This window comes from Arachis hypogaea, chromosome 11 (assembly GCF_003086295.3).
Source record: "Arachis hypogaea cultivar Tifrunner chromosome 11, arahy.Tifrunner.gnm2.J5K5, whole genome shotgun sequence".
In the NCBI taxonomy this organism is placed as follows: Eukaryota; Viridiplantae; Streptophyta; class Magnoliopsida; order Fabales; family Fabaceae; genus Arachis; species Arachis hypogaea.
In genome coordinates this window covers 124,539,192-124,560,244 of record NC_092046.1, presented here as the reverse complement: position 1 = coordinate 124,560,244, position 21,053 = coordinate 124,539,192, and the positions used below count along the sequence as shown (strand labels likewise).

Sequence of the window (21,053 nt, the reverse complement as noted above, 5' to 3'; positions counted from 1 at the left end):
TTAATGTTTTGGTTCAAAAATTTGAAGTTTGTTACTTGCTTGTTAAGAAAGATTCAAACTTTAAGTTCTAGAATCATATCTTGTGATTTCTTATGAATCAAGTCATTAATTGAGATTTTAAAAATCAAATCTTTTTCAGAAACTAATTTCAATCATATCTTTTCAAAATATCTTCTTATCTTATCTTTTTCAAAAATATCTTTTCAAAATATCTTTTCTAACTTCCTAACTTCTTATCTTTTCAAAATTTGTTTCAACTAACTAACTAACTTTTTGTTTGTTTCTTAACTTTCTCAAAACCACCTAACTAATTCTCCCTTTCTAATTTTCGAAAATACCTCCCCCTTTTTCAAAAATTTCTTTTCAATTAACTAATTATTTTTATTTTTATTTCAAAAAAAATTTTCGAAAAAAAAAAATTTTACTAAATATTTTTCAAAAACTATTTTTCAAAAATCACTAACTCCTTTTTCAAAAATAATTTTCGAAAAAATCCCTTCTTCTCTCTCATCTCATTCTATTTATTCATTCATATCCCAACATCTCATCTCACATCTCTTCCATCGGTACAGTTGTGTTTCTTCCTTTACATCACATTCTTTGTCTCCCCCTCTTTTCTTCCACTCACAAAGGGATCCCTATACTGTGGTATAAAGGATCTCTATTATTATTATTATTTTTCTGTGCTTTCTTCTTTGTCATATGAGCAGGAGCAAGGACCTGAAAGGACTCTGAAGAGAAAATTAAGAGAAGCTAAAATACAACAATCCAGAGATAACCTTTCAGAAATTTTCGAACAAGCAGAGGAGATGGCAGCCGAAAATAATAATAATGAAAGGAGGATGCTTGGTGACTTTACTGCACCTAATTCCAAATTACATGGAAGAAGCATCTCCATTCCTGCCATTGGAGCAAACAACTTTGAGCTGAAACCTCAATTAGTTTCTCTGATGCAGCAGAACTGCAAGTTTCATGGACTTCCATCTGAAGATCCTTTTCAGTTCTTAACTGAATTCTTGCAGATATGTGATACTGTTAAGACTAATGGAGTAGATTCTGAAGTCTACAGGCTCATGCTTTTCCCGTTTGCTGTAAGAGACAGAGCTAGATTATGGTTGGATTCTCAACCTAAAGACAGCCTGAACTCTTGTGATAAGCTGGTCACGGCTTTCTTAGCCAAGTACTTTCCTCCTCAAAAGCTGAGCAAGCTTAGAGCTGATGTTCAAACCTTCAGGCAGAAAGAAGGTGAATCCCTCTATGAAGCTTGGGAAAGATACAAACAGTTGACCAAAAAGTGTCCTTCTGACATGCTTTCAGAATGGACCATCCTGGATATATTCTATGATGGTCTGTCTGAGTTATCTAAGATGTCATTGGATACCTCTGCAGGTGGATCCATTCACCTAAAGAAAACGCCTGCAGAAGCTCAAGAACTCATTGACATGGTTGCTAATAACCAGTTCATGTACACCTCTGAAAGGAATCCTGTGAGTAATGGGACGCCTATGAAGAAGGGAGTTCTTGAAGTTGATACTCTGAATGCCATATTGGCTCAGAATAAAATATTGACTCAGCAAGTCAATATGATCTCTCAGAGTCTGCATGGAATGCAAGCTGCATCCAACAGTACTCAAGAGGCATCTTCTGAAGAAGAAGCCTATGATCCTGAGAACCCTGCAATAGCAGAGGTAAATTACTTAGGTGAACCTTATGGAAACACCTATAACTCAACATGGAGAAATCATCCAAATTTCTCATGGAAGGATCAAAAGCCTCAACAAGGCTTTAATAATGGTGGAAGAAACAGGTTTAGCAATAGCAAGCCTTTTCCATCATCCACTCAGCAACAGACAGAGAACTCTGAACAAAATGCTTCTAATTTAGCAAATCTAGTCTCTGATCTATCTAAGGCCATTGTAAGTTTCATGAATGAAACAAGGTCTTCCATTAGAAATCTGGAAGCACAAGTGGGCCAGCTGAGTAAAAGGATCACTGAAATCCCTCCTAGTACTCTCCCAAGCAATACAGAAGAGAATCCAAAAGGAGAGTGCAAGGCCATTGACATAAGCGCCATGGCCGAACCTGTGAGGAGAGGAGAGGACGTGAATCCCAAGGAGGAAGACCTCCTGGGACGTCCAGTGGTCAATAAGGAGCTTCCCTCTGAGGAACCAAAGGACTCTGGGGCTCATCTAGAGACCATAAAGACCCCATTGAACCTCCTTATGCCCTTCATGAGCTCTGATGAGTATTCCTCTTCTGAAAAGAATGAGGATGTTACTGAAGAGCAAACTGCCAAGTTTCTTGGTGCAATCATGAAGCTGAATGCCAAACTATTTGGCATTGATGCTTGGGAAGTTGAACCTCCCTTGTTCATCAATGAACTAAGTGATCTGAATCAACTGACATTGCCTCAGAAGAGACAGGATCCTGGAAAGTTCATAATACCCTGTACCATAGGCACCATGATCTTTAAGGCTCTGTGTGACCTTGGTTCAGGAATAAACCTCATGTCCCTCTCTATAATAGAGAAACTGGGAATCTATGGGGTGCAAGCTGCTAAAATCTCAATAGAGATGGCAGACAGCTCAAGAAGACAGGCTTATGGACAAGTAGAAGACGTATTAGTAAAGGTTGAGGGCCTTTACATACCTACTGATTTCATAGTCCTGGACACTGGAAAGGAAGAGGATGAATCCATCATCCTAGGAAGACCTTTCCTGGCCACAGCAAGAGCTGTGATTGATGTTGACAGAGGTGAAATAGTCCTTCAATGGAATGAGGACTCCCTTGTGTTTAAAACTCAAGGATCTCCCTCTGCAACCATGAAGAGGAAGCATGAAAAGCTTCTCTCAAAGCAGAGTCAACCAGAGCCCCCACAGTCAAACTCTAAGTTTGGTGTTGGGAGGCCACAACCAAACTCTAAGTTTGGTGTTGAACTCCCATATCTAAACTCTAAGTTTGGTGTTGGAGAGTCTCAACAAAGCTCTGCACATCTGTGAGGCTCCATGAGAGCCCACTGTCAAGCTATTGACATTAAAGAAGTGCTTGTTGGGAGGCAACCCAATGTTTATCTAATTCTTATTTTTATTGTTTTTCATGTTTTCTTAGGTTCATGATCATGTGGAGTCACAAAATAAATAGAAAAATTGAAAACGGAATCAAAAACAGCAGAAGAAAAATCACACCCTGGAGGAGCATCTGTCTGGCGTTCAAACGCCAGAACAGAGCATAGTTCTGGCGCTGAACGCCCAGAATGGGAGCATCCTGGCGCTGAACGCCCAGAACAAGCATGGTTCTGGCGTTCAACGCCAGAAATGGCAGCAAAGGGGCGTTGAACGCCCAAAATGGGCACCAACCTGGCGCTGAACGCCCAGAGTTGTGTGCAAGGGCATTTTACATGCCTAAATTGGTGCAGGGATGTAAATGCCTTGACACCTCAGGATCTGTGGACCCCACAGGATCCCCACCTACCTCATCATCTCTCTTTCCATTCATGATCATCCCTTCTTTTTTTCCATTTACCACTCACATCCATACACCCACTACCTTCAAAAATTCAACATCCCTCACCCACCCAATCCCACCCATATGGCCGAATACACACTCCCATCCATCTCCTCCATATCTTCTTCTTATTCTTCTATTCTTTCCTCTTTTGCTCGAGGGCGAGCAACATTCTAAGTTTGGTGTGGCAAAAGCATAGCTTTTTTGTTTTTTCCATAACCATTGATGGCACCTAAGGCCAGAGAAACCTCTAGAAAGAGGAAAGGGAAGACAAAAGCTTCCATCAAGGGTCTATAGCTCAGTGGTAGAACATTTGACTGCAAATCAAGAGATCCCTGAGATACCTCAGGGGATACATTTTCTTCCACACAATTATGGGAAGCAACTAAGGGTGGAACATCAAGAGCACTCCATCATCCTTAATGAAATTAGAGAATATCTAAAAGCAATGAAGGAGGAGCAACAAAGACAAGGAAGAGACATAGAAGAGCTCAAGAACATCATTGAAACACCATCATCACTAAGGTGGATTCATTCCTTGCTCTTATTTCTTCTATTTTTCGTTTTCTATGTTATGTGCTTATCTATGTTTGTGTCTTCATTACATGATCATTAGTAGTTAGTAACTTTGTCTTAAAGTTATAAATGTCCTATGAATCCATCACCTCTCTTAAATGAAAAATGTTTTAATTCAAAAGAACAAGAAGTACATGAGTTTCGAATTTATCCTTGAACTTAGCTTACTTATATTGATGTGGTGACAATGCTTCTTGTTTTCTGAATGTATGCTTGAACAGTGCATATGTCTTTTGAAGTTGTTGTTTAAGAATGTTAAATATGTTGGCTCTTGAAAGAATGATGACTAGGAGACATGTTATTTGATAATCTGAAAAATCATAAAAATGATTCTTGAAGCAAGAAAAAGCAGCAAAGAACAAAGCTTGCAGAAAAAAAAAAATAATAGGCGAAAAAAAAAATAGAAAGAAAAAGAAAAAGCAAGCAGAAAAAGCCAAAAGCTTTTAAAACCAAGAGGCAAGAGCAAAAAAGCCAATAACCCTTAAAACCAAAAGGCAAGGGCAATAAAAAGGATCCCAAGGCTTTGAGCATCAGTGGATAGGAGGGCCTAAAGGAATAAAATCCCGGTCTAAGCGGCTAAACCAAGCTGTCCCTAACCATGTGCTTGTGGCGTGTAGGTGTCAAGTGAAAACTTGAGACTGAGCGGTTAAAGTCAAGGTCCAAAGCAAAAGAAGAGTGTGCTTAAGAACCCTGGACACCTCTAATTGGGGACTTTAGCAAAGCTGAGTCACAATCTGAAAAGGTTCACCCAATTATGTGTCTGTGGCATTTATGTATCCGGTGGTAATACTGGAAAACAAAGTGCTTAGGGCCACGGCCAAGACTCATAAAGAAGCTGTGTTCAAGAATCATCATACTGAACTAGGAGAGTCAATGACACTATTCGAACTCTGAGTTCCTATAGATGCCAATCATTCTGAACCTCAATGGATAAAGTGAGATGCCAAAACTATTCAAGAGGCAAAAAGCTATAAGTCCCGCTCATATGATTGAAGCTATGTTTCATTGATAGTTTGGAATTTATAGTATATTCTATTCTTTTTATCCTATTTTGATTTTCAGTTGCTTGGGGACAAGCAACAATTTAAGTTTGGTGTTGTGATGAGCGGATAATTTATACGCTTTTTGACATTGTTTTTAGTATGTTTTTAGTAGGATCTAGTTACTTTTAGGGATGTTTTTAATAGATTTTATGTTAAATTCACATTTCTGGACTTTATTATGAGTTTGTGTGTTTTTCTGTGATTTCAGGTATTTTCTGGCTGAAATTGAGGGACTTGAGCAGAAATTAGATTCAGAGGTTGAAAAAGGACTGCTGATGCTGTTGGATTCTGACCTCTCTGCACTCAAAGTGGATTTTCTGGAGCTACAGAACTCGAAATGGCGCGCTTCTAATTGCGTTGGAAAGTAGACATCCAGGGCTTTCCAGCAATATATAATAGTCCATACTTTGGCCAAGAATTGACGACGTAAACTGGCGTTCAACGCCAGCTTTCTACCCAAATCTGGCGTCCAGCGCCAGAAAAGGATCCAAAACCAGAGTTGAACGCCCAAACTGGCACAAAAACTGGCGTTCAACTCCACAAATGGCCTCTGCACGTGCAACACTTAAGCTCAGCCCAAACACACACCAAGTGGGCCCCGGAAGTGGATTTATACATCAATTACTTACCCATGTAAACCCTAGTAGCTAGTTTATTATAAATAGGACCTTTTACTATTGTATTTGGCATCCTGGATTGTATTTTGATCCTGTGATCTCGTTTAGGGGGTTGGCCATCTCGGCCATGCCTGGACCTTCACTTATGTATTTTCAACGGTAGAGTTTCTACACTCCATAGATTAAGGTGTGGAGCTCTGCTGTTCCTCAAAGATTAATGCAAGTACTACTGTTTTCTATTCAATTCTTCTTATTTCGCTTCTAAGATATCCATTCGCACCCAAGAACGTGATGAAGGTGATGATTATGTGTGACGCTCATCATCCTTCCCCCTTATGAACGCGTGCCTGACAAACACTTCTGTTCTACATGAATTAAGCTAGAATGAGTATCTCTTAGATCTCCTAACCAGAATCTTCGTGGCGTAAGCTAGAATGATGGCGGCATTCAAGAGAATCCGGAAGGTCTAAACCTTGTCTGTGGTATTCTGAGTAGGATTCAATGATTGAATGACTGTGACGAGCTTCAAACTCGCGAGTGCTGGGCGTTAGTGACAGACGCAAAAGGAGGGTGAATCCTATTCCAGCATGATCGAGAACCGACAGATGAATAGTCGTGCCGTGACAGGGTGCGTGAGCATATTATTCACTGAGAGGAGGGGATGTAGCCACTGACAATGGTGATGCCCTTGCATAAAGCCAGCCATGGAAAGGAGTAAGACTGATTGGATGAAGACAGCAGGAAAGCAGAGGTCCAGAGGAACGAAAGCACCTCCATTCGCTTATCTGAAATTCCTACCAATGAATTACATAAGTATCTCTATCCCTCTTTTATTATATCATATTCGAAAACACCATTATCACTTTATATCTGCCTGACTGAGATTTACAAGGTGACCATAGCTTGCTTCATACCAACAATCTCCGTGGGATTCGACCCTTACTCACGTAAGGTATTACTTGGACGACCCAGTGCACTTGCTGGTTAGTTGTATCGAAGATTGTGACAGACTGTAAAACTAAATCAGAGTATCTGGCCTGAGAAGCCATTACCAGAGATCACAATTTCATACACCAATTTTGCTTGTAGTATAAGTTTTGTTTGTATTTGAAAATTTTTCAAAAAAAAAAAGATTTGTTGTTAAATTTGAATTTTGATTGTTTCTAGAATGCTTGTAGAATAGGAGAGTGCCTTGTTTCTGTTTTTTTTTTAAAAGTCACCCACGCATAAGCGTGAGTGACGCGTACGCGTCATTGATCATTATCGCATACCCACGCGTGAGCGTATACGACGCGTACGCATCGAAAGGCGATATTGGGGCTCCTAGTACAAAAACCCGATAGTTGTGCAAAACTGGCGTTGGAACTGTGCGTTTCACACAAACTAGACCCACGCGTACGCGCAGATGACGCTTACGCGTCGCCTGGACTTTCTGCGTTTCACGCGTATGCGTGGGCGACGCTTACGCATCACTTGTCCATCCTGCCATCCACGCGCACGCGTGAGTGACGCTTACGCGTCGCTTCCGCGCCCTGTTTTTTTTTCCTTTCTTCTTCTTTCTTTCTTCTTTCTTCTCTCATTCTTCTTTCTTTATTCCTTTCTTCTTTTCTCATCTTCCTTTCTTACTTTCTTCCTCTCCTTTCAAAATTCTATTTTTATCAATTTTATTTTTCTTATTTTTTATTTTCTTTTGTTTATTGCATATGAATACTTTTATTCATTGCATTTTAATTTCATTCTTGTAGCTTGTTCTTACTTTCTTTTCTAAGTCTCTTATTCTAATAATGGTGTTGAATTCTCTTACTCAATTGTTGAGAATTTCGTGCATTTTTTTGGTGCTTCGTGACTTGTTTAGCATTAATGGTCATATTTGCTCCACACACAAGATTAGTGCTTTAGTCCTTCCTAATTCATTATTCTTTATTTTGTACCTCATCATCATTGAGTTAGGATACTTATCACTAATCTTGTTTGTGTCAATTGTTGATTAAGCTTGATGCAACATGCTCTTCATGTCATGTACCTATGTTTTGACTTTACTCTTGCATCAAGTATTAGTTAATATGCCTTAGCTTATATTGTTTTCTCACTCACATGTTGTAGCTACCATGTAGTAGAGAAGGCTACTCTTATTTGGCATTAGCCCCGCCTATGTTTTATTTGCTTTGTATCTTTGTTGTAGGCTTAATTTTTTTTTCTTTCCTTTTAGGTTGGCCACCAAGAGGGAAAGGAAAAGCTTCTAAATGGGGCAACACATAAGTCCTTCCATACAACCTTTTGGAGAATCTCATCAATTGTAACAACCCACCCACCTTGCTCTTCTTTGCATGCACCAAGGACGGTGCAAATTTCTAAGTGTGGGAAGGTCGTTCGACCAATCTCCGTGGTAACAATTTTCTTTTCAATGCCAAATTTTCAAGTTTTCCCTTTGTTAGCTAGTTTTTGCATTGCATGTTAGTTAGAAGTTGTACATATTTTACCACTTCTTTTTATGTTAGGACTACTTGGTTAGGGTAATGATTTCTTTTCCAAGAAAAAAATTGTTTTAGGGCACCCTACCAATTTGAAATTTTTTTTTGTTGAACTTGCTTGAAGAATGTTAGTTAGAAGTTGTACATATTTTACCACTTCTTTTTATGTTAGGACTACTTGGTTAGGGTAATGATTTCTTTTCCAAGAAAAAAATTGTTTTAGGGCACCCTACCAATTTGAAATTTTTTTTTGTTGAACTTGCTTGAAGAATTTATTTTGGAACATGGTTTCTGAGCTAAGAACACAAGCATGTGAGTTTTGAGCCCAATTGTGTGGTTACATTTTATAACCACTTATTTCCATTCTTGTGTGCATTATTCTCTTTCTATGACTGTAATCTTTGGTTTGTTTGATTCTTTATGTCCATTGTTCCATGTATACATGCATTTATATGATTGAGGCCATCATTTCATTTAGCTCACTTACCCAAATAGCCTACCTTTTATCAACCATTGTTAGCCAATTTTGAGCCTATTTAATCCCTTTTGTTCTTAATTTTAGCACATCACTACCCCTAAGTGAAAGACAATAAATGCCCTTAATTCGGATCTTTGATTAGCTTAGGCTAGTAAGGGTGTGTATCATTTGGGTATGAGAAACTTGGGACATTGGTTGAGAGAAAAGTGTGTTTTTGTATTTTTGTTGAAGATTTTTGGGAATGGGGTACATGCTTATACATTAAATATGTAAAACCATATGCATTGATACGCTTGTATATACTTTTGAAAAAAAAAGAGATTGTGTGAAAAAATATATATAGAAAAAAAAGAAATAAAAAAAAAGAAAAAAATATATAGAAAAAAATGCAATAAAAAGGGGACAAAAATGCCCCAAGGTAAAGTGACAATAACAATGCATATGGAATATGAATTAAAGAGAATGCATGAGTATGTGAAAAAGTGGGAATCATGGGTAGCTAGGTATTGTATTAGAATTATATAGGTTGTTATATGTGTTTAGTGAGAGCTTAGATTAATCAAAGATTCAATTTCAAGCTCACTTGACCATATGCGTCCCTACCTTTACCCTAGCCCCATTACAACATATGAATAAGCCCTCATGATAAATGTATGCATGCAGTGAATAATTGTTGATTGTTAGATGAAAAACAAATCATGAAAAGTATGATTAGAAGAGAATTGAGTGATCGATCCTATACACTTGAGCGACTAGAGCGGATACACTTCCAGTGAGGGTTCGATGCTCAATTCCTTGTTCCCAACTTTCATGAGCTTTCTTCTTGCAAGTCTATTTGAACTTCATTTTGATATTGGAATTGGTAGGATTCATAAATCATCATATGATCTTGGTCCTACTTGTTCATACATGCTCTTGGAGGATTGAGTCACTTTTGACCAAGTGAATAGAAGCATCTACATTAGTTGCATGCATATAGATAGGAGCATATAGTTTATTTGTATTGAATAAATGTTCATACCCTTTTCTTGTCCTTCTTTATTCTTATCATGAGGACATGTTTGGTTTAAGTGTGGGGAGGTTTGATAAACCCCAATTTTGTGGTTTATCTTGTGCTTAATTTAGGAAATTTTATCAACTTTTCTCACATTTATTCAATGAAATAGCATGGTTTTGTAATTCTCCCTTAATTTGTGCTTAAGTGTAAAAACATGCTTTTTAGGCCTTAAAATAGCTAAATTTAATTCACTTTAATTTCATTTGATGCCTTGATATGTTTGTTAAGTGATTTCAGGTTTAGAAGGCAAAGATTAGATTGAAGGAATGAAGGAAAAGCATGCAAAGTAGGAGAACTCATGAAGAAATGAAAGAATCGCTAAGTTGTCAAGCCTGACCTCTTTGCACTCAATGGATCATAACTTGAGCTATAGAGGTCCAAATGAGGTGGTTCTAGTTGTATTGGAAAGCTAACATCCGGTGCTTCAAAATGATATAAAATTTTTCATAGTTGCCTGATGTTTAGGGACACGTACGCGTGCATCACGCACACACATTGGTGGATCAGCATGGGTCCAATTTTGGCAAAATGTGGCCAGCAATTTCTAGCTCGTTTTGGGCCCAATCCAACTCATTTCTGATGCTATTGAACCCAATGATTGAAGGAGGAATGAACCAAGTAGTCATAGTTTAGTTTTCATCATGTTGTAGGTAGAATTCTAGAGAGAGAAGCTCTCCCTTCTCTCTACAATTTAGGGTAGTTTAGGTTTAATTCTCTTAGATCCAACTTTCAATTCTTGTTTTGATTTAGTTTTCCTTCTTAATTTCTTGTATTACATCTTTGCTCTTCTAGTTTTACTTGTTCATTTCCTTTATTTTGTTACTTTTATGTTTATGAACCCTTGTTGGATTTCCATTTTCTTTCAATGCAATTTTATGTTTCCATGCTCTTTTATGTTTATCTTAGTTGTTATTATTGAATTCTTGCTTATGTTAGTCATGGGTTTCTTTTAATTCTTGCATTTTATGATGTTTACTTTTATTGCGCACTAGGTGTTTGATAGAATGTTTCCTTTAGTTTTTGAGTAGTTTTCTTTACTCTTGGCCTAGGCTAAGGGAATGGAGTGACCTTGAGTCATTGGGTCTCATTGAATTGGTGATTTGAGAACCCTTGGTGATCAATTTGATATCCATTGACACTAACCCACTACTAATCTAATTAGTAGATAGGTTGGGACTTATGGGTTGATGTGATCAAGCCTATTTGATGTACTTCAAGCTTAGGAGTAGATATTACGTACTTAAGGCTTTTGGAAGTAGACTTAATAGGTTGGCTTCTCATAATTATCAATATTTGGTTTGTAGACAAGGATGGTGATCTCAATTACCTATGTCTAGCCAAGAGTTCTTTTCCTTTATTTTATTAGTTCTTATCATTTACTTTCTTGTTATTTACTTTTCTTATCAAACTACAAAAATCAAACCCCCATTGCATCTTCATAGCCAATAATTGATCACTTCATTGCAATTCTTTGTGAGACGACCCGGAGTTTAAATACTTTGGTTAATTCTTATTTGGGGTTTGTTACTTGTGACAACCAAATTTTTGATTGGGAGGATTGTTTGTTGGTTTAGAAACTATACTTGCAACGATAATTCATTCATTTGATGAAATTCTAGACCACCACAACAATTCACTCATCAAACTTGCTTCTTGATCTCGACAGCTCGATCTGACGATATCGTTTGACATCGTTGTGCAACCGACATGAATACGTCAATAACAAGTTGATGAGACATGAATGTAGGATCTATTTTAGGCATATCGGAAGGTTCCTATGCAAACAAGTCTACATTAACTCTCAAGAAGTTCTGACTTCAGAGGTTGAGATAGATTTCTGTTAATCATGGTATAATTGGTGGCAACATCGTCAATTTGGAACTTTTCCAAGTTTTCCTTAGGCTTTGGCCTTGGCTTCTCTTGAACTCGTGAGCCCAGATCTACTAGAAATACCCCAATAGAATCTTTGGTTTTATCCTTTATAGTCAAACTTGCCTTGTTGCACTTTACAGCGACTACTTGATCTCCTCAAATAGTGGTCACCTAACCTTCTAAAGTCAGAAACTTTATTACTGAAAACTTTGTTAAAATAAAGGCATAGAGATCATTGATCTTCTTTCTTTCAAGGATTACATTATATGTTGTAGAATCTTTTAGGACCATGAACTCAGTCTGTACCACGTGGACATCGTCACCTTTTTCAACTTTGAAAATGAGATCTATAGTCCCATCAGGCTTGATAAAATGATCTCCTAAACCCATTACTCTTGGGAGGCGTGGTTTCAAGTGCTGATCTTTCAAACCCAGGGCATCCTAGACATTTCTAAAGAGCAGATTTGAATTTGCTCCAGTATCAACCAAAATTCTTTTAACTATGCCATTTCTCAGCTTACATGTGATTACCAATGCCTTATCATCGTCAGATGTGGCATATTGGAAATTATCTACAGTGAATTGAATAGTTGAAAAATTTTCAACCTTTAAGACTTTTACAGCCTTGATATTATTTTCCAACACATTCCTAGATTTTTTCAATTCATTCTTCCCTACAACCACATTCACCACTACTTGAGCAGTATCATCTAAGATCTCAATGGGTTTGGCATTTCTAGGGTTCCTAGCTTCCCAATCTTCATCATTATTATGCCATCTTAGCGGTCTAATATGCTGAACAAACTCAAGAAGCTTTCCATTCTGAATTGCTTACTCCAAGGCATCTTTTAGATCAATGCAATCTTTAGCCTTGTGGCCATGGGACTTGTGGTAGTCACAGTAGTCAGAGAATCCCTAGGTCAGATCTGCCTTGCCTTGGAAAGTATTCTTCTCTGTGACACTTGTTGGTAGATTTCAGTTAGCGAAGCCACCAACGGTGTATATGTTGAGAACTTGCCAACTCGTGGTGTCGACGCCTTTGATGTAGACGATTTCCCTAAGCTTCCAGCCTTATTAGGTGATGGAGCTGGATTTTTTTGTTTAGTTGGCATTTGGCACCACTTTTGAGTTGCATATATTCCAAAGCAATTTGATGGGTCTCCTCTATAGACTTGACATCTTTGAAGGTTAAGTGTCATCTGAAATCCCCTTCTAATAAGCCAGTGGTAAGGCACAAACATACGACTTCATGAGTTCATGTGTTGACTTCCAACAATCCTTTATTAAATCAATCCAAGTAATCTCGGATGTTTTCTTTAACTCTCTGCTCTACACCAAGTAAAGAGATCAGATGCTTGGCTTGAGTTCTTCTAATAGTGAAATGTGCAAGAAACATTGTCTTAATATCAATAAAAGAATATATGAAGCCAGAAGGTAGGGTGTTGAACCATTCCATTGCTGGTCCAGATGATGAAACAGGGAAAGTTTTACATCTTATAGTATCCCCAACTCTCTCTAGATTCATTCTCGCCTCAAAGACATTTATGTGCTCCTGAGAATTCGACTTCCCCTCATACTTCAAGTCTGTTCGTTTATCAAAGTGCTTTGGCAAGTGGACTTGAAGGACATGTGGAGCAAATGGAGTTTGTCTCATGATGACATGCTCCCGGTATCCATATGCTTTTTAGGACTTGGCCTCCTTTGTGGAGTCTGTCTCCTTTTAGATTGGGCTGAACAAGGGTCAGTCTTTACCCTCTTTTCTGGCTCACGACGTTGTTCTTCACATCGAGGAGACTCTCTCCTATTTCTTTGAGGTGAAGAAAAATGACAACGACAATCATCCTCCTGATGTCATCTATGAACTCGCTCTAGGGTCCTTCTGTCATGACTATTACGTCGATCCCTTGTCGTTCAATTTCGGGACCAAGATTGATGTGACATCGGCCGTTTTGCTAGCTATCGTTCCAATTCTTGTACTTGATGATGCATTTCCTGCATCGCATGGACATAATCTTCCCCAAACCAACAAAATGCCAACCACTAGTGTTTTGAACCTCTTTATGTTTGAAACTTGGGGGAGGGGGGTTTGTTGATGTTCTCCCTTATTGGGATTGAGGGTGATTTCTATCTCATGTCCATGATCTTCATCTCGCTGTTCCTTGAACGGAGTATTTGAAATTATTTGTACATAGATTTAACTTCTCGATCAGCCATGGTATCAACTTCTTAGGTTTTCTATAGACGGCGCCATATGTTCGTACATGTGGTTATGAGCTAAGGAGTTTCGAAAATTTTACTTTAAATCGTATTAGAACTAGGTTGGGAAGACAATTTGCAAAGACACTCAAATACTTAAGTCAGTAATATTCTTAAGTGATAGTAAAAAATATCTATGTTTTTCTTTTTTCTTTATTACATCTTTTCGATGTGACCATTTGTAAGTATTTATTACTTTTAATATACTGTTTTAATACCATGATTTGACAACATTACAAGTTAGAGTTTATGCCTTTTTATGATATATACATTAAACTTTATAAACTAATAGCATAACAAATTTATTTAAATTAATATAATGGAGTAATTATTCTTGTGCAGAACATATAGTTTAATAGTAGTATAACATTTTCTTTATATATAATCTCACACTGTATGCCATGGATCATCAGACTTAGCTGGAACAATTAAATACTTATCATCTAGAAAACTTGAATTCCATTAGAATCAAAATGGGACTCTGCTCAAAAGGAATTAATTAATTACTAGAGCTATATGCGGTGTATATTCTTGCATGTAATCTCTATTATTGTGTATTAACGCAGTGGATATGTATTGGAATGTGCCTGAATATGTTTAATTAATGATATTTCCCACTAGAATATAATATAATAGAACTTGACTTGTTTTATTTTGGATCAGTAGTAGTGTTAGTTTGCACCAACTTGCATTGGCTTTTTAATTTCCACACCGACATCATTTTAATTTGCGTGTCACCTTTCCACTTTGGTAGTGTGCTAGCTACTTAAAATTTAAAAATATTCCCTTGATGTGTGTTTTCACATACATGAATGAAAAGAGAGTAGCTAGCTAGTGGAAAGTGGAAACACGTTGAGAAATTATGAGTCGCTATCACCTTTTTGACTTTCGCAATAACATAATAATGTCACTAACTTTGATGCAATTTTCCACGCGCTCAAAAACAAAATACAAAAACTACATACCTTAATTAGCTTAAGCTTGTGCATGTATATATAAATTGAGAACCATGTAGCTAGCTAGCAAGAAATTAGAAGTGAAGCAGGGGGGAACTAACATTAGAGATTATTCATTAATAAGAATGGCAAGAACTACTACTATTCCACATCGTACCTTGGGTGTGCTAGTGATTCTTCTTGCGTTTTCTCATCTTCTTATGTGCTTGAAAGCAGTTCCAATTACAAGTATATTTTCTTCTGCTTCTCCTTCATATTTATTTATATATACTTTTAATTAGTCTCCTAACGAATGGTTTGATATATATAAGCAGGAAGTGAAAGCCTCATGCAAGGTTCTCAAGGTCATGCTGTCCTTGTCCTGCAGAGTAGTAACCACAAGGTGCATTCAATCATCTTTCTAAATTAAATTAAAAAATAAAATATTATCTTAATCTTTAGCGTTTAATTTAAGTTTTAATTTCGTCTCTAATATCTAAAATATTTTATTTTTATCCCAAACATCTTATTGCATTCTATTTTAGTCCTTTGGTCAAATTAAAAACTTTTTTTTTCCTAAAATACTCCTTTTTCCCCTTTATTATTACTTTTTTTCTTTCTTTTATTATTTTGATTTTCACTCTCAAATTACTACAACCACCACTATAACTACTATAATTACGTCGTTATCTAGAAAAAAAAATCATAATGGAGAAAAATGGTATATTTGAAAGAAAAATTTTAATTTTGATTAAATTACTAAAATAGAATGAACTGAGATATTTTGAGATAAAAAAAAATAAGACGTCGAAAATATTTGAGACAAAATTAAAACTTAACTCAAACAGTTAAAAACTAAAAACTTACTTTACTCTTAAACCAAATTAAAGTTGCTATAAAATAAGACACTCAAGTCATTGTTATTTAATTTCTTAACCATATACACATATATACAGGATGAGGATATGAATAAAGATGAAAAAACAGAGAGAATGGATTTGGAACTGCTAGACTACCAACCACCGGGGGCTAATGGTCATCACACTCCAAAAGCACCGTGATGACACTATATTTTATTATTATTATTATTATATGTAACTCGTTATATATTTAGAGTAATATTTTAAATTAGTCTTTTAGCTAAGAAATTAGTATTATCTAGTTTAATTGTGCATCATAAGAAGAACTACTATTGGTGTTGAATCCTGCATCACTATCTAGTTTAATTTGATATGGATATGGGAAATCATGATAAGTCTTTAATTGTGTTTTTTAAATTAAATTCTGCTTTCTAATTCAAAACCTGAAATTCCTGCTGTGATAGGGCTTAATCTCACCGTACAATCACATTTTGCTTTATAGTAGTATTATTTTATCTACTCTAAAATCTTATTTTACCATGGTTGCGGTTGCAACTAATAACATTATATTGACGGTAAATTATTGTTTTGTTGGTTTTAAAATTTTTCAATTTTTGACAAGTAATCCAAAAAAAAATGAAATTTTGATGCAACATTTTGTTAGAATATTTATTAGAAAACCATTTAGAAAGAAGATACAAAAAATTGAGGAAAAATTTGATATATACCTTTTTTATTTTCAATTTTTACCATTCATGTAAAAAGAAACTCAAAAAGAAATTCACTTAGCATGATATTATCAAATATGAAAGATGAAAAGATTTTATTTTCTATGCAAACTTGCAAAAGGTACATTAAAATCTAATCTCTAAAAAACGTTTTTCAATTATTGTCTTCGTATATTTGGTGTATTTTATTAAATGGAAATTATTTTTCAAGAACAAAAATGACATTCCTTTTTTTTTAGAGTTATTTTATTAAAAATTAAATTTTTAGAAATTAAAATAATAGTTTATTCTAATATTTATGCACTAGACATTGTAATTGCAATGCAACGACAACATATATACAATAATTGCGACCACATGCATGATGCATTTCTAATCGATATAAAATTGTAATTACATTTCAAACAAAATGGCCTTATTTGTAAAGTATTTTTTGAAACAAAAATGTTTGGTAAAAAAAGAAGAATTAGACAAAAACAATCAAAATTTATCTTGGTTAATATTTATTAATTGTTATAACAAAAAAATATAAAATATGAATATTTAACCCTAGCATTTTCGTTTTTATAAAATAAAGCAAATTTTAATTATTTTTATTGTCTTTCTAATATTACCGTTTTTAAAATAGCATTTAAGTATTTTTTTTTAAAGTTAGAAAAAAGACTCAAATTCAAAATTTTTAGATGAAGATAAAAATACTATAGTATTTGAACTATAACTAGTTGGCATGCATTTAAGTATTTAACTCTCGAAACATTGTAAAAATCAAATTTACTACGTTATATATAAATATTTTTTAAATTCCTTTGTTACTCTTTACAAATACTACTAATTACTTAAAGAAAGACTCCATTATAGAAATTAAAAGTATAAATATATATGTATATAATAAAGCATCTTTTAGAAGCTTAGAAAGGGTGTTATAAAGTCTATCAGTCTCTGATTTAAGAAAAAAAACAAAAAAAAAAGTCTACCACTCCGTTTAGTATGAGTCGTTGAATAAACAAAACACAAAGTTAACAATAAAACAGGTGAGTTTCTTGTATGTTAGATTGGGAGGAAGAATTTGGCACTAAACCTATCTACATAACATAACATAGACATTCTTTTTAGGGTTTCTTTTGTGAAGTGAATGAAGAACCATTATTGCTCACACCCCACACAGCAAATTGATAGGTGTTGAATAAACATTTTCTCGAAATAAGAAACTAAATCAAAGTGTTGGTTTAATTTATTTTATGTTGTAATAATGGTAATAAGTTGGCCACTAACTATTAGACCTGAAAGAACCTCATAATATATAATTATTTAACTCAACTCATTTGTTTGGTTTTCCATGGAGAAAGCGATCTATGATGTTGTCGGGACTTGCCATATTTTTGTCTACAAAAACTTTTTCTCAAAATATTCCCTTGGAAGAGTTTATTTGAGGCCAATAATTCTGACATATGAAGTTAGTAATTTAAGTAGTGGAATTCCTATGAGTACATGTATATTAATGAGAAAATATAGGAAATCAATTAGTCAATATTAGTGAACTTTAAAATTTAAATTTATAATTTAAAATTTAAAATTAAGAATTTAGAATTTAAGATTTAAAATTTAATATAAACGAAATAATTTTAAAAAATTTGGCTATTAATTTTAAGTGGCAAAGATTAGTTTTGTATTTGACAAATTTATTATGCATTTAATACGAAGTTTTGTGAGAATATTTGGATAATTATTTAAAAAGTGCATATAGAGAATCAAAACAAAATGTGATTTTTGGATTTTTTATTTTTAAAAATATTTTTTGCCATAACAAAAAATTTGCAAACAAAAGCATTAAAATTTAAGAATATAAATGTTTTTTTCTAGTTAATTTTTTAGTCATACTTGTAAAAGAAAATTACATCAAAATTTAATTTCTAAAACTCTTTTAGATAATATATTTAATGGATAGATACTTTTCATGTTTCAAAATTAGTGTTCATACGGATGGTGAGTTGTTGGAATTGATTTTATACATTGTTAGAGTTTAGATATAAGTATCAATTTTAACATCGAACGAAGTTGTCAGCATACTTGATTTTTTTGTGGAAAAGGTATTTTCTCTCTTATATTTTTTAATTTTAAATTTAATTTAACTATATCTTTCGTCATACATTGTTTATGGATAACCTGATAAGATAAATGAAATAAGTGAAACACAATATGAAAATTATTAATATAGTTAATAATTTAAAATTAATTAAACAACTAATAAATATTATTTAATTTTGTTACAGTATTTTTTAATTATTATTTTAATTTTTATATTATTTTTTTGAATTAAAAGTTTGTCATTAGAACTCAGAATAAAGAAGATGTTGCAATGTGTTACCATGCTAAATCTATGGTCTAACATTGAGATTTTACGCCTAAATATTTATCTGTATTGCATTGATGATTGGTGCCCAAAGAGTTTGAAGTGTTTCTAGATTTTTTACTAATATTTAATTATAAAAATGTTGATCCATTTCTTTCAATTGGTGTACTAATTTATTTGAATTTTGTATTTATTTTAATATAGGTAACATAATATTATTATTATTATTATTATTATTATTATTATTATTATTATTATTTCAAATATAATACATAAAAGATTATAGACATAAATTATATTATTTCAGGTGTAATACATATATAAACAAAAGGATTTTCGAGTACCTCTTGCTAATACTATTTAAAGTAACGGGGAAGAAAAATAAATGATTTTTTGCAAATTTAATGCTTAAATTGGTCTTAAAATTATAATTGTTTTAATTTGAATTCTACATTTTTATTTTGTGGCTCATTAATTCCTTAATATATTAACTTAGTATCATGTGTCAAAATCATATTTAGCGATGTGAAATAAAGTGATATATGTCTAACACGTAGTATGTTGACGTGGATAATAGTACCACAAATTATAATATAATTTGTTCATATATCATTAGTATGTTATCATTTTAATTAATTTTAATTGCCCTTTAAACGAATCAAGTTGGGTTGGTCTAACACTAATTTATAGGTAAGTGTCGAAATTTCGAATCCTATTTTTAAAGTTGTAGCATTTATGTTTAGTAAATCAAATTAAAAATAATTTTTAATAAACACAAATAACAATTGCGTTTGATAAAATAATTTTTAAAATTTAAAAATACTATAATAGACATAAATGTAAATATTAAATTTGAAAATTAATTAGCATATGAGGTTATATTAGACTTTTAAATTTTGAAAAATATAAGTCAACTTTAAAAAAATACCCCAATTTTTTAAAAACTGCAAGTACAAATACATAGTCTTTTTTATTTACCAAATATAAAATGAGGAGATTGAACTTTTAAAAAGTATAAGTATCTCTTCAAAAAACTTTACTAATCTTTAACTTGACGAGTTAGGAGATACCATGAAAAAAAACAAAAAAAAAATGGCCCCTAGAGTTAAAGAATGCGAATCAAATTAGTTTATAAAATAATTTTTCTATTTTTTATTTTATAAATTTAAAATTATTAATTAATTAATTAGAATAAAATAAAAAATATATATTTTAATTATTCATATATTTATCTTATTGAAATAATATAATTAATTCTAAAACTTATATTAAATTATTATAAAAATTATATTATCTTACAAATTTTAAAAAATTTACCAAAGTTTTGTATTTATGCACTAGCAAAAAATAAAAAAGAAACTAATGGATTTAAACAATATTAATAATTTTGAATTTATCGCATAAAAATGAGAGAAATTATTTTGGGGATTAATTCGATTTGCGTTTTTTAATTTCAACAATAAAAATTATTCATAAATAAAAATTCAAAGTTCAAATTGAAACCACTAAATTTGAAGTGATAATTTAAGACTTGAAATAAATTTTAGATGTGAATTTAAATATTGATTCAATTTTTGTATATTGGACTTGTATAAAAATCATACGTGATTATTATTGTTAAGATTAAAGAAAATCTTTTGCATCAAAAACACTTTAAACAATTAAACCCACTATTTTATATAATACAAATCCTTTAAAAAAATTATAATATTACCACCTTCATTAGTATTATTTATCTGAACTACAGAAGAACTTTGTTCTAAAGTCTAAGGTTAAATGATTATTTGCATTTTAAGTAGTGTGATTAGTTAATTGTATTAACAAGTATTCTCAAGAAAAAAAAAATAAAAAAATTGATCAACTTATTATGATAAAAAAATCCAGGAACATTTTAACAAATAACAAAACAAAAAATATGTACTCACATGCACTTCCAATAAAAGAAATTAATCGATTTAAGTGTACTCCTAATAAAAAATTACTAAAATTTATCAAATTAATAAAAAAAAAATAGGAACACTTTAAGGAATTCAATAAATAGTATTTCTACCTTAGAAATTTTATAACTGTTCATACTCTAACTCAAAATACAAGAATCAGGCCCAATAAGGATAAAAGGTCCATCTAAGAGGGTAGTCTCTACCGTATACTCGACCTCTTTAAAGAGGTCGGACACAATTTAAATGGCAGCTTATACTTTTTTAAATAACTGCCTCCTCGAATCTCCCCAACTATCTCTATCTTCCCTAAAAGATAGATTCTAACAAACTTTCAAGATAAAGAAAATAGTTATCCATCAATAAAAA

At 33.3% G+C, this 21,053-nt stretch overlaps 1 protein-coding gene and 1 non-coding gene across 2 annotated transcripts; one reads left to right on the top strand and one right to left on the bottom strand.

The window, feature by feature from the left end:
- Positions 1–1,205: 1,205 nt before the first annotated feature.
- Positions 1,206–1,313, bottom strand: LOC112725232 (small nucleolar RNA R71). The gene has a single exon (XR_003164353.1). It is a non-coding gene; the product is annotated as a small nucleolar RNA R71 (small nucleolar RNA).
- A 13,491-nt stretch (positions 1,314–14,804) lies between these two features.
- Positions 14,805–16,111, top strand: LOC112722506 (uncharacterized). The gene is made up of 3 exons (XM_025773562.3): positions 14,805–15,058; positions 15,145–15,212; positions 15,766–16,111. Exons 1-3 carry the CDS (start codon positions 14,956–14,958, stop codon positions 15,868–15,870), a joined length of 276 nt encoding a protein of 91 aa, XP_025629347.1. The 5' UTR covers positions 14,805–14,955; the 3' UTR covers positions 15,871–16,111.
- The last annotated feature ends 4,942 nt before the right edge of the window (positions 16,112–21,053 follow it).